At 49.7% G+C, this 14,779-nt stretch overlaps 1 protein-coding gene across 4 annotated transcripts in view; it reads left to right on the forward strand.

Moving 5' to 3' along the window:
• The first annotated feature begins 12,935 nt into the window (after nucleotides 1–12,935).
• The window catches only part of TAF1 (TATA-box binding protein associated factor 1), a 100,664-nt gene continuing 98,820 nt past the window's right edge, over nucleotides 12,936–14,779 (forward strand). For 3 of the 4 annotated variants that reach the window (XM_039487815.1, XM_039487817.1, XM_039487816.1), the window contains exons 1-2: nucleotides 12,936–13,092; nucleotides 13,235–13,352. In XM_039487815.1, the coding sequence (XP_039343749.1) occupies nucleotides 12,967–13,092; nucleotides 13,235–13,352 (244 nt within the window). In that variant the 5' untranslated portion in view covers nucleotides 12,936–12,966. The remainder of the gene's footprint in view (nucleotides 13,093–13,234; nucleotides 13,353–14,779) is intronic. The other variant, XM_039487814.1, reaches the window with a different exon arrangement.

Here is a 14,779-nt window from a genome sequence, read left to right on the forward strand (position 1 = left end):
ACAGCAAAGCAAATTTTGAACAAATTAAGAAGTTTAATTGTTCAGTCCAGTTTTAGTAATTGTAAACTGTGTGAATCTGATGTCTCTTTTTACTATAAAGATGCAAGATAATTCCCATTAAAACCATCTTTCCACATGTTAGTAACTATTATAAGTGGGGCTGGTAGCACTACCTATATGGGCTGACACTTCGCATTAAGACTTTTTCAGTTGATTATAGTCTTGCCAAACTGTAACCATTTTGTGTGAAATTTTGTATGCCAGGTGTCTGCCCCAGGTTGAATTTTTTTGGAAAATTTCAGCCAAAACTGTTCAGCTGTTTTGAGAATGAGATGGGGGAAGGGTGGCGGGGAAGGTGCTTTTGCTTATGTTAAAATATTCTGATGACCAGTGTCCCCATGCTTTGGACCAGAGATTTGAAATTTGGCAAGGGGTGAACTTTGTGTCAGGGATGTGCCTTTTGCCATTCCTGTGAAAATCTACTTGTTTGGCCAAGTTATAAGCCTTTGAAAAATTGCAGTTCGCACAGCCTCAGTACAGAATTTATTTTTTGCAGCTAAAATCTCTGAAGGTTCTGCCCTTGCTGGACATGCTGTATCCCTTCACAGCTGCTAATTGTGATCAGATTGCACGTCAGCCCATGCCTGCAGTCTTGAAGAGGAGCAGCCTTTACAGGGAAAGTCTTACAACTGCTTTTGAAAGGGGTGGACACTGGAATTGAGAGCAGTGAGAATACAGGAAACACCTGCACCTCCTGTCACCAAGCCAAACTAGAAGAGGAAGGGGAGGCAGGGATGGGGGGAAAGAATAGGTTGAGATAAGGAGTTGGGGGAGTAGGAGGAAACTTGAGAGTGACTGGGCCATGGCAGGAGAGGAAACGGGAGGCTGGGACTGATTGGGCAAAGAGACAAATAGGGAGCCCAAATGTGTGTGCAAAGACTGGAAGCTGGTGAGGGAAATGGGGATGGTGAAAACTTTAATTTGGCCACCTTGTGCATCTGCACTGATAGTCTTGAATTACATAATCACATTTTTTTCCCCACATGACCCCTAATCCATTCAGTGCACGAGCTCGACCTACTGTGGGGATGAATTGGGATTATGTATCAAAGGAGGATGTTGCCTGTAGAATGCTGCTTCATCTGTTACAGAAGATGGAAGATGTATATTATTTGTAGTACTGGGATAGGGGATCACAGGAAGAGAATGGATGGCCTTCTAGTTAAGGCAGTTGAATACCAGCTTGGAAAACTGATTTATATTCCTGCCTCTGCTATAATGTAGAGTTCCTAATGTTAGGCAAATCATTTAAACCAAACTTTTCACAGGGGGTCACTAATTACTTCCTGAATGCAATGAGAGGATACTTTGAGCTCTGATTTGCAGAAATGCTGAACTTACACCTATAACAAGTCACTGGGAGCTTTGCTAAAGTACTGTGCAAAATTGGGTGCTAGTTATCCTGTATTAGGAACCTAAAATTATCATGAACATATCTGCTATGCTTTAGTTTCCAATCTGTAAAATGGGGATACTATCCTTCCACTCCACAGATGAAGATAAGTTAACGAGGCTATGTCTACTGTGACAAAGTTCCTCCTCTACCTTGGTAGGTCCTGTGCTTATTGGCAGATTTGCTCGCCTCACAGATTCACCCATTAGGTCAGGAAATGGCCCTTCTCCTCTGGTAGAAGCCATAGTCCAGGTCAATTCCTCCTGTGTTTGATCAAGAGTTGGGAGGTTTGGGGGGAACCCAGGCCCACCCTCTACTCCGGGTTCCAGCCCAGGGCCCTGTGGATTGCAGCTGTCTAGAGTGCCTCCTGGAACAGTTGTGTGACAGCTACAACTCCTTGGGCTACTTCCCCATGGCCGCCTCCCAGCACCTTTGTCCTCACCACCAGACCTTCCTTCTGATGTCTGATAACGCTTGTACTTCTCAGTCCTCCAGCAGTTTGCCTACTCACTCTCAGCTTCTTGCACGCCTCTTGCTCCCAGTTGCATGCACACACATCCTCTCCTCTGGCCTGACTGGAGTGAGCCCTTTTATAGCATCTGAGGGGCCTTAATTAGAGTCAGGTGCTTAACTGCCTCGCCTGACTCTTAGCAGGTTAATTGGAGTCGGGTGTTCTCATTAGCCTGGAGCAGCCCCTGCTCTGGTCACTCAGGGAACAGAAAACTGATTATCCAGTGGCCAGTATATCTCCCTTCTATTCTGCTGTTCCCAACTGGCCTGGAACTTTCACACTACACGATGGACCTTATAGCTGGACAGATGTTCTGCTACAGCTGTGCTGCTATAAATGTCCCCTGTGTAGCTGATCTTTGCCAGCAGGAAAGAGCTGTCCTTCTGACATAATTAAACCACCTCTAATGAGTGGGGTTAGCTACATGGACAGGAAAGCATCTCCTGCCGACCGCACTGTCCATACCAGAAACTTACGTTGGTCAGGGATTTCCCCCCACCCCCATCCTTGACTGACAAAAGTGGTAGTGTAGTCAGTTTCTGATTATGAAGCATGCAGATGCTGATCTCCTTTGTAAAATACTTTTAAGAGCTGGTGAAAGAACCAGCTACTAGTATAAATGCCACAGAAAAGCTCAGAAGGAAACTAACTACTTCAGAGCATCAAATATGGTGAGGGGTGTGTGTGTGCTACATCTCGAACAATGAGGATAAAACAAAATGTTGACTACTGCTCACTAGGTGTGCACTGAATGAGGCAGGAGTCCTATGAAATAATATATAATTAAAGACTATCACAATGCATACATGTAAGGGTGCCGAATTAAGGTTGTATAAGCAACCCTCTGCATTTTCTAACTTTGAATGCTTGATATTGCGAACCCACAGCACTGCTATATTGCAGTTAGGGCTATGGATTAATCACAGTTAACTCGTGATTAACTAAAAAAAAAATCACAATTAAAAAAATTGTTATTAATCACACTGTTAAACAATAGCCTACCAATTGAAATCTATTAAATAATTTTGGATTCTTTTCTACATTTTCAAATATATTGATTGAAATTACAACACTACAAAGTGTACAGTGCTCACTTTATATTATTTTTTATTACTAATATTAGCACTGTAAAAATAAACAAAAGAAATAGTATTTTTCAATTCACCTCATACTAGTACTGTAGTGCAATCTCTTTATCATGAAAGTGCAACTTACAAATTTAGATTTTTTTTGTTACATAACTGCACTCAAAAACAAAACAATGTAAAACTTTAAAGCCTAAAAGTCCACTCAGTCCTACTTCTTGTTCAGCCAATCGCTAAGACAATAAATTTGTTTACATTTATGGAAGATAATGTTGCCCACTTCTTAATTACAGTGTCACCTTAAAGTGAGAACAGTTGTTCACATAGCACTGTTGTAGCTTGTGTCGCAAGATAATTATGTGCCAGATGTGCTAAAGATTCATATGCCTCTTCATGCTTCGGCCATCATTCCAGAGGACATGCTTCCATGCAGATGATGCTTGTTAAAAAAAATGTTAATTCAATTTGTGACTGAATTCCTTAGGGAAGAATTGTATATCTCCTGTTCTGTTTTACCCAGATTCTGCCATGTATTTAAAGTTATAGCAGTATCGGATGATGACCCAGCACATCTTGTTCATTTAAGAACACTTTCACTGCAAATTTGACAAAATGCAAAGATTTCAATGTGAGATTTCTAAAGATAGCTACAGCACTCAACCCAAGATTTAAGAATCTGAAGTGCCTTCCAAAATCTGAGAAGGATGAGGTGTGGAGCATGCTTTTGTGTCTTAAAAGAGCAACATTCTGATGCGGAAACTACAGAACACAAACTACCAAAAGAGAAAATCAACCTTCTGCTGGTGGCATCTGACTCAGATGATGAAAATGAACATGTCAGTCTCTGCTCTGCTTTGGATTGTTACCAAGCAGAACCTGTAATCAGAATATCCTCTGGAATGGTGGTTGAAGCATGAAGGGACATATGCATCTTTAGCACATCTGGCATGTAAATATCTTGCGACACCGGCTACAGCAGTGCCATGCAAATGCCTGTTCTAATTTTCAGGCGACATTGTAAACAGGAAGTAGGCAGCATTATCTTCTGCAAATGTAAGCAAACTTGTTTGTCTGAGCTATTGGCTGAACAAGAAGTAGGACTGAGTTGACTTGTAGGCTCCATAGTTTTACATTGTTTTTATTTTTTAATGCAGTTTTTGTTGGTACATAATTCTACAGTTGTAAGTTCAACATTCATGATAAAAAGATTGCACTACAGTACTTGTATTCGGTGACTTGAAAAATGCTATTTTGTTTTTTACAGTGCAAATATTTGTAATAAAGAGCACTGTACACTTTGTATTCTGTTGTGATTGAAATCAGTATATTTGAAAATGTAAAAAACAAAATACTCTTTATTTAAATATTTTTTGATAACAGTGTAATTAATTGTGGTTATTTTTTAAATTGTGTGATTGCGATTGATTTTTTTTTAAACTGCTTGAGAGCTCTAATTGCCATGCCCCTGGGAATTAAGTAGGTATTAGCTATAGCTTTGTACAGAGGAGGACACTTACTCATAGAGAATGTAAGGCTCTGCTGTTGAGAGGTACCGAGCCCCTACAGCTTTAGCTGCAATCAGTAGCAGGTGTGGGCATCTAGTGAATGTTGTTTTTCAGAAGTCTGTATGGGGGGTGCTAGCATGAGCGTGCCTGAGAGCTGGAACTAGAGCCCTGTCGGGCCAGGCACAGAGGCTCCCTGCGGCCAGCCGGCCCTGCCTGGGATCTGAGCCTCCACGCAGCTGGCTCCTAGCTGGGGCTGAGGCTATGGGTATGTCTACACTATGAAATTAGATCGATTTAATGGAAGTCAATTTTTATAAATTGATTTTTATAGTCGATTGTGTATGTCCCCACTAAACGCATTAAGTTGGTGGAGTGCATCCTCACTACCGTGGCTAGCATCGACTCACGGAGCGGTGCACTGTGGGAAGCTATCCCACAGTTCCCGCAGTCTTCACTGCCCATTGGAATTCTGGGTTAAGCTCTCAATGCCTGATGGGGCAAAAGCATTGTCACAGGTGGTTTCAGGTACATGTCATCAGTCTCCCCTTCCTCCGTGAAAGCAACTGCAGACAATCATTTTGTGCCTTTTTTCCTGGGTTACTGTGACGGAGCAGGTGAGTTACATTCAGGATGAGAAGAAATCTACCTGCGCTGTAACCTGAGCCAGGATACTGAACAAGGAGAGGGGAAGTGGGCTGCAGGGATTTTTGGATTCAGTTTTGTGCTGGGTGGTGCAGCGCAGGGAACCCCAAGCTGGGATCTAAGCTCCCTGAACCCCCAGAAGGACTTGATTGAGGGGTCCTGGTTGTGCCTACAAGCTCTGCTGTAGTCTGAGTTCCTACTGTCCAATAAACCTTCTGTTTTACTGGCTGGCTGAGAGTCACTGTGAGTCCCAGGAAGAGGGGTGCAGGGCCCCGACTCCCCCATACTCCGTGACAACTGGTGGTAGTGGTGGGATCTACTGCACCCCATGGATGGCGCTTCCTGCAGTAAGTGACTGGGGAGCAGTAAAACGAAGGGGGACTGACGGGGACCAGATGGGCTGAAGAGACAGAGAGAGAGAGACGGTTCCAGGAGGCAATTAACCCCTGGGAGTGTGAGACCAGAGAGAAGGACTTTGCAGTAACAGGGTCCCCCGGGGGATTACAGGAGCAGTCCCAGGGGCGAAGGAATCTGCAGCTCAACCCTGGCAGAGAGGGGGTGACCTGAAGAAGGGCTGGTGCATGAGGGGTCTCCCTGGAACCGGTGAGAAGCTGAGAGCACAGGCCGGCGAGTGGCCAGCAGGAAGATGTTTGCTAAACACCTTAAGAAAGACCTGGTGGAGCTGTGCAGGCAGAGGGGGCTGCGCATTGGGAAGTCCACCAAAGACCAGCTAATTGCCCATCTGGAGGAGAAGGATCACTTGGATGAACCGAGCCCTGTCCCTGAGGGAAGCTGCCCGGCAGATGCAGCGTGGGCCCCGGGGCCTGACATGGGGCGGAGGGGCCAGACTGCTGCCGAGGACACCCTGAGACCCTGCCTACCTATACCTAGGGGAGGGGTTAGGGGAAGCCCAGCGAATACCGATGGCACCCTGACCCCGGCAGCCAGCAGGGGATCATCCCGGCGGAGCTCCCCGTCCCTGGAACGGATGCGGCTGGAATATGACAGGGAGGCGCTCGAGTTAAGGAGGCAAGAACTGAAGCAGGAGCAGGAGGAACGGGAAAAACAGCATCAGCATGAGGAGAACCAGCACCAGCGTGAGCTGGAGGAGAAGGAGAACCAGCGTAAGCATGAGGAGAACCAGCGCCAGCGGGAGCTGGAGGAGAAGGAGAACCAGCGTAAGCATGAGGAGAACCAGCGCCAGCGGGAGCTGGAGGAGAAGGAGAACCAGCGTAAGCATGAGGTGGAACTGGCCCGGCTGAGGAGCAGCGGGGCCCCGGCTGCGGTGAGTGAGTGGGGACCCAAGACTACAAAGAGCTTTGATAAGTGCTTCCTGGCCCGGCGTAAGGAGGGGGAGGACATAGATACCTTCCTGACGGCCTTTGAGAATGCCTGCGAGCTGCACAGTGTTGACCCTGCAGATAGGCTCCTGTTTCTCACCCGCTTACTGGACTCCACAGCCGTGGAAGTGTACAGCCGAATGGAAGGGGTGGAGACAGGGGACTACGAACTGTTAAAAAAGGCCCTGCTTCGCGAGTTTGGGCTGACTCCTGAGATGTACCGGAAAAGGTTCTGGAGTCAGCGTAAAACCCGTGAGGTCACATACCTACAACTGGTGAACCGGGCGCAGGGGTACGCCTGCAAGTGGACAGCTGGGGCCCAAACTAAAGAGGACCTGCTTGACCTATTCGTACTGGAGCACCTGTATGAGCAGTGCCCACCCGACCTGCGGCTGTGGTTGATGGACCAGAAGCCGGAGAACCTGCAGAACGCAGGCCAGCTGGCCGACGAGTTTGTGAACAGTCGGGCAGGGGATAACAGGGAGGAGTCTCAAAGGAGAAGGCCTGCCTCAACGCAGAGAGAGAGTCACCATGGGACCTCCCAGCAGGGGCCTATGTAGAACCCCCACCAAAGGGGAACATCCAGTGTCAGGTCCATCCGACCCACTCGAGGGGACCCACGGGACATGGGCTGCTATCACTGTGGCCAATGAGGCCACATACGGGCTCAGTGCCCCAAGCTCAGGGACAGACTGAGCAGACCCAACCCACAGAGGGTTGACTGGGTAAAGACCCAGCTGGATGAGGGGCAGCATTCCCAGAAAAGGGGGGCTGGCAGTGTACCACCTGCGAAGGAGGGAGGAGGACCCCAGGTCAGCTCCTCTGAGGGGCTGGATGCTCCAGACTCAGAATTTTTGGTTTACAGGGTGGGCGCGGGCTGCCCCTCCAGAGAGAGTGCCTTGTTCCCCTGGAGGTAGACGGGAGGAAGGTCAGTGGGTACTGGGACACAGGCGCAGAGGTGACGCTAGCCCGGCCCAAGGTGGTGGTCTCAGATCGGATGGTGCCCGACACCTACCTGACCCTGATGGGCGTGGGCGGGACCCCATTCAAGGTGCCCGTGGCAAGGGTACACCTGAAGTGGGGGGGGCCAAGGAGGGCCCCAAGGACGTGGGGGTACACCTGCATTTGCCCACGGAGGTGTTAATGGGGGGAGACCTGGGAGGACCACGTGTCCCAGGTTAAACAAGTGCTGGACCGACTCCGGGTGGCTGGGTTAACCGTAAAGGCTGAGAAGTGCAAGGTGGGGATGGCTGAAGTATCTTACCTGGGCCATCGGGTGGGGAGCGGCTGCCTAAAGCCGGAACCAGCCAAGGTGGAGGTGATCAGAGACTGGCCCGTTCCCCAAACCAAAAAGCAGGTACAAGCCTTTATTGGGATGGCGGTTTGTGCCCCCACTTTATTGCCATAGCCGCCCCCATCACTGAGCTGTGCAGGAAGAGGAAGCCAGACAAGTTGGTCTGGACCGAGCAGTGCCAGGAGGCTCTCCGGGCGCTGAAGGAGGCTCTGGTCAGTGGCCCAGTTCTGGCAAGCCCAGGCTTTAACAAGCCCTTTATAGTGTTCACCGACACCTCAGACACGGGACTGGGGGCGGTGTTAATGCAGGAGGATGAAAAGGGGGAGAGACACCCCATCGTGTACCTGAGCAAGAAATTGCTACCCCGGGAGCAGAACTATGCAGCCATCGAGAAGGAATGCCTGGCCATGGTGTGGGCCCTCAAGAAATTAGAGCCATATCTCTTTGGGTGACACTTAACCGTGTACCCCGACCACTCTCCCCTGACCTGGCTGCACCAGATGAAAGGAGCCAACGCCAAGCTCCTGAGGTGGAGCCTGCTCCTGCAGGACTATGACATGGACGTGGTCCATGTGAAGGGAAGCGCCAACCTGATAGTGGACGCGCTGTCCCGGAGAAGGGGCCCTGAACTTCCCCAGGTCACTGGGCAGAGTGACCCCACTCAGTTCAGTCTCGAAGCGGGGAGAGATGTGACAGAGCAGGGTCAGGGGAGTTACATTCGTGATGAGAAGAAATCTACCTGCACTGTAACCTGAGCCAGAAGGGGGGTTGGGAGAATTCACACCTGCCTGGAAGGCTGAACAAAGAGAGGAGAGAGAGGGGAGGAGGGAGAGAGCTGCTGCAGGGATTTTCGGTTTCAGTTTTGGGCTGGGTCGTGCAGCGCAGGGAACCCCAAGCTGGGATCTAAGTGCCCTGAACCCCCAGAAGGACTTGATTGAGGGGTCCTGGTTGTGCCTACAAGCTCTGCTGTAGACTGTGTTCCTACTGTCCAATAAACCTTCCATTTTACTGGCTGGCTGTGAGTCACTGTGAATCCCAGGAAGAGGGGTGCAGGGCCCCGACTCCCCCATACTCCGTGACAGTTACCCATGCAGCTACCATAGCACGGCAAACATGGAGCCTGCTCAGCTCACCACTGCTGTTGCAAGCATTGTAAACACCTTGCACATTATACTGCAGTATGTGCAGAACCTGGCTAAGAGACGGTAGCAAGAGGATGATTGTGAGGAGGACATGGACACAGACGTTCCTGATGGCACAGGATGTGGTAATTGGGACATCATGTCAGCAGTGGGGCTGGTTGATACAGTGGAACGCCGATTCTGGACCCTGCAAACAAGCACAGACTGGTGGGACCGCACAGTGTTGCAGGTATGGGATGATTCTCAGTGGCTGTGAAACTTTCCTGGAACTCTGTGAGTTGCTTTCCCCCATCCTGAAGTGCAGGAATACCAAGATGAGAGCTGCCCTGACAGTTGAGAAACGAGTGGCGATAGCCCTGTGGAAGCTTGCAATGCCTGACTGCTACCAGTCAGTCGGGAATCAATTTGGAGTGGGCAAATCTACTGTGGGGACTGCTGTGATTCAAGTAGTCAATGCAATCACTGATGTTCTTGCTATCAAGGGTAGTGATTCTGGGAAATGTGCAGGTCATAGTGGATGGCTTTGCTGCAATGGGTTTCCCTAACTGTGGTGGGGTAATAGATGGAACGCATATCCTTATCTTGGCACCAGACCACCTTGCCAACCAGTACATAAATCGCAAGGGGTACTTCTCAAGGTGCTTCAAGCACTGGTGGATCACAAGGGACGGTTCACTGACATCAATGTGGGATGGCCGGGAAAGGTGCATGACACTTGCATCTTTAGGAACTCGGGGCTGTTTGAGCAGCTGCAAGAAGGGACTTACTTCCCAGACCAGAAAATTACTGTTGGGGATGTTGAAATGCCAGCCTACCCCTTGCTCCCATGGCCCATGATGCCATACACAGGCAGCCTGGACAGTAGTAAGGAGCAGTTCAACTACAGGCTGAGAAAGTGCAGAATGGTGGTAGAATGTGCCTTTGGATGTTTAAAAGCTTGCTGGCACTGTTTGCTGACTAGGTTAGACCTCAGCACAACCAATATTCCCATTGTTATTACTGCTTGCTGTGTGCGCCGCAATATCTGTGAGAGTAAGGGGGAGACGTTTATGGCGGGGTGGGAGGCTGAGGCAAATCACCTGGCTGCCAATTTTGGACAGACAGACACCAGGGCGATTAGAAGAGCACAGGTAGGCGAGCTGCGTATCAGAGAGGCTTTGAAAATCAGTTTAATGACTGGCCAGGCTACAGTGTGACAGTTGTGTGTGTTTCATCATGATGCAAACCTGCCCCCTTTGTTGATTTTAATTCCCTGTAAGCCAACCACCCTCCCTGCTTCGATCACAGCTGGCAAAGAAATAAAGTCACTATTGTTTTGAAACCATTCTTTCTTTATTAATTAAAAAAAAAAAAGGGAGATAACTAAGGTAGCTCGTGTGGGGGAGAAGGGAAGGACAAGGCCATATTGCTTATTGTAGCCACACTACAAATCAAAACTGTTTGAACAACAGCCTTCTGTTGCTTGGGCCATCCTCTGGAGTGCAGTGGCTGGGTGCCCGGAGTCTCTTCCCCCCCCCACCCCCCGCATTCTTGGGTGTCTGGGTGAGGAGGATATGGAACTTGGGGAGGAGGACAGGCGGCTGTACAGTGGATGCAGCGGCGGTCTGTGCTCTTGTTGGCTTTCCTGTAGCTCCATCAGACGCCTGAGCATGTCCGTTTGCTCACCCATTAGCCTCAGCATTGCATCCTGCCTTTTCTCATCACGCTCACTTAATGCTTTCCTGGACTCTGCCACTGAATGCCTTCGCATTCAGCTGTGCCCTATCAGTGCGGGAGGACTGCATGAGCTCAGAAAACATGTAATCGCGAGTGCGTTTTTTTCCGCCTTCTAATTTGCGATAACCTCAGGGATGGAGATGATAGGGGAATCATAGAAACATTTGCACCTGCGGGGTGATAATAAGGGAGAGTAAAATTTAAGATGATACATTTCTGAGAACAAAAGGAAGACTCTTTCACAGTGAATCAAGCAATTCACAGCAGACAACACGTGCTTTAGGTACAAGGTCGCATTTTGCCTTTTATATCGGGCGCCTGCTGGTATGGTGACACATCACACTTGGCTGGACAACAGAATTAGGTTTCCAGGCAGCCATGGTAAGCCAAAGGGTACATGGGTTTGGCTTCCAACACCTTCATAACATGTGGGAATGTTTTCAAACTGCAGCACCCTCCTTTCCCATAGCAAGCAATGCCGGTTGGGTTTGCCATTTAAAAGGAGGGGCTGCGGTTTTCAGGTGGATGTGCAGCACACACCTCCCCCCCCCACCTCTCCACCTGGCTATATGGGATGATCCCTTCACCCCTCCCCCTGCCGTGTGGCTATTCTCAGGGATGATCCCTTTTAGCCAAGCGCAAACAGCCTAGCATGAATGGGGTCCTTTTACTGTTCCCTTACAAAAATTCCCCTATTTCAACTGGTGACCATGAATAATATTACTCTCCTGAGGCTAACACAGAAAGATATAGACCGAAAGTTGCTTGAATGCGACCAAAACTCAGGACCATTTGTTGCCATGCTTTGTGCGGCAATGATTCCAGACTACTAGCTAGGTGTGGTAAAGTGTCCTACTGTGGAGCCCTCCCCAGAAACCTTCTGCAAAGGCTTTCAGAGTACCTCCAGGAGAGCTTCATGGAGATGTCCTTGGAGAATTCCCGCTCCATCCCCAGACATATTAACAGACTTTTCCAGTAGCCATACTGGCCATGAATGCATCCCAAGTCTTCAGGGCAAATCAAACATTAAACACTATTGCTTTTAAACCCTGTACTGCAGTTACAAATGTGCACTCACCAGAGGTGCCTTCTCCACCTTCAGGGTCAGGGATCCAGCCTTGGGAGGGTATTGGCGCCAGGGTGATGAAAAGGTGCTGGCTGCTGGGGAGAACGGATTCACTGCTTGCCTGCTGCACATGCTCCTCCTCCTCCATGTTACGTGAGACTCCCCTCTTGCAGGTGTCCACAGACAGTGGTGAGGTAGTGGTAGGCCCCCCCCGAATGCCATGCAGCTGATCACAGAAATGGCATGTATGGAGCTCTGACCTGGAGTGACCGTTTGCCTCCTGTGTCTTTTGGTAGGCTTGCCTGAGCTCCTTGATTTTCACATGGAACTGCTGTGTGTCCCTGTTGTAGCCTCTGTCCATTGTGCCCTGTGCAATTTTGGCATATATATTAGCACTTCTTTTTGATCAGAGTTCTGCCTGCACAGAACTCTGATCAAACCTCTGTTAGTCTATAAGATGCCACAGGATTCTTTGCTGCTTCTGCCTGCACAGATTCTTCTCCCCATACAGCAATCAGGTCCAGTGTCTCTCGTTCGCTCCATGGTGGAGCTCGTTTGCGATTCTGGGGGACTGCATGGTCACCTGTGCTGCTGAGCTCCCCATGCTGACCAAACAGGAAATGAAATTCAAAAGTTCCCCAGGGCTTTTCCTGTGTCCCTGGCTAGTGCATCCGAGTTGAAAGCACTGGCCAGCGTGGTGACACTGGCGCACTCTGGGATAGCTCCCGGAGGCCAATAACGTTGATTTGCATCTGCACTACCCCAGATTTGACCCACCAAGGTCAATTTTAGCGCTACTCCCCTCGCCGGGGAGGAGCACAGACGTCGATTTGAAGAGCCCTTTAGGGCGACGGAACGAGGTTGCTTGTGCAGACACATTCATTATAAACGCGACCTAACCAGGGCTACGTCTATACTCCCCTGGTAAATCGACCTACGCTGCGCAACTCCAGCTGCCTGACTAGGTGGCGGCCACGTACCTCAGCATTAGCGATGCTGCTGCTGCTGCTCTGGCCGGGGCAGAGCACCGGGGCGGCCGCCGCTGGGCCCTGGCCGGGCGGACTCTGTCCCCAGCAGCACCGGCCCCGCCCTTCCACTCCGAGGCGACGCTCCCGCCGCTCGCGCGTTCTCGATGGTGCGTTCCGGGGCGTGACCCGGCGGCGCTCGCTCGCTTTCCGGTTCCGGTTCCGGGTCGCGTTCCGGGCCGGCGCGATGTCGGACTCGGAGAGCGAGGAGGAGGCGGAGGGGGGCCGCGCCGGGCCCTTCTCCCTGGCCGGGTTCCTCTTCGGGAACATTAACGAGGCGGGGCAGCTGGAGGGGGAGAGCGTCCTGGACAAGGTGAGGCGAGGGGGCTGGGGCGCGGGCGCGGGCTGGCTGCCGTGGCCGGGCCCCTCGCGCGGCCGCGGCGGCGGCGGGAACGTCGCCCTGGTGCCACCCCCGCGGGGCCGCTAACGGCCGGGCCTGTTCTCCGCTCTCCCAGGAATCCAAGAAGCATTTAGCCGGGTTGGGCGCCCTGGGGCTGGGCAACCTGATCACCGAGATCACCGCCAGCGAGGAGGAGGCTGCTGAGCCCGACGGAGCCCAGCTGGATGAGGAGGGTGAGCCCGAGCCCGCGGTCCGCTCCGGGTTGGTTAGCCTGCGGCACAGTCAGGTTTTGTAAAATCGAAGGCGGGTTTCTTTAAGGAGTAAAGGTGCATGTCTGTCTCCTCTTACTGAAATGAAAACCGTAATTGCACCGTTGAGACTGGTCCCTTTTTGATATCTGCCAGTCTGCAGGAAGGCGGAGGCAGTAACTATGAGGCTGAACTGTCCTACTTCCATTACTAACGTATTAATTCTTAAACCTAACAATTGTACTTTAGGAGATAACTGTGGTGCACATTTGTGCATTTGCATCAGTTGTTTGCATAAAGTGGTTAAATATGGGATTAAATGAGTAGTTAGGTGCCTGTTTAGTGATTCATTATTGTCTCTTGTTCAGTCTTTAAAAAAACCAAGCCAGCATGGAGGCCTCTATGTTTTTTAACTAATATGTGCTACTTAAAGTTACAATTTATTGTAACCTTGTCTTTCTGCTCAGTTTTTTCTCCATTTCCCTGTTGCATCTTGGATTTATCTATTGCCTTCATTACTTGTTTTGCACAGCGTATAGCACAATGGGGCTGTGATCCTTGATTTAAGTTTCTAGGTGCCACTATAATGTACTGGAGAGACAAGGTGGGTGAGGTAACATTCTATTGCACCAGCTTCAGTTGGTGTGAGAGAAAAGCTTTCGAGTTTACACAGAACTCTTTTGGTCTGGGAAACTAACTCAGGGCTTGTCTTCACATACAGTGCTAGAGCTGCTGTAGCATTTTAGTGAAGACACTACTATGTCAATGGGAGTGGGTTACTGATTTTCACAAATTTATTACTCTAGATCTGACATGTCGATCCTCATCCTCAAAGGAAACCTGTACAACACTTTCAAAAGATGAATCAGGGCGCTTAAATTCACTACTCTGCTAAACACTAAAAATCATGAACTGAATACAGATACTGGATTTATGGCTTATTACAACAATCTGTAACCCACTAACAATTCCCCCAGCTGCTATCCACCTGTTCCTTCCTAGGACTGGAAGGGTATTAATGGGCCACTTCACCTTGAATGGTACCTTGAAATATGTGTTAACTACTTATGCTAAACAGTCTGTTCAAACCTTGTGTTTAGCAATGACACTGAGATCTTGTCTACACTACAGATTACTTTGGTATGACTTACCTCGCTCAGAGGTGTCACCTCTGAGCGAGGTAAGTTATACCAATCTAAGCACCAGTGTAGATAGTGCTATGTCAGCGGGAGAGCATATGGTCTACACTGGCACTTTACAGTGCTGCAACTTTCTCGCTCAGAGGTGTGAAAAAACACCCTCCGAGCGCTACAATTTTCAGCGCTGTAATGTGCCAGTATAGACAGTGTACCAGCACTGGTAACTGTGCCCCTCACGGAGGTGGGTTTTTTTTAGAGCTCTCTCTAAGCGCT

This window comes from Mauremys reevesii, linkage group 9 (genome assembly GCF_016161935.1).
Source record: "Mauremys reevesii isolate NIE-2019 linkage group 9, ASM1616193v1, whole genome shotgun sequence".
Classification (NCBI taxonomy): Eukaryota; Metazoa; Chordata; order Testudines; family Geoemydidae; genus Mauremys; species Mauremys reevesii.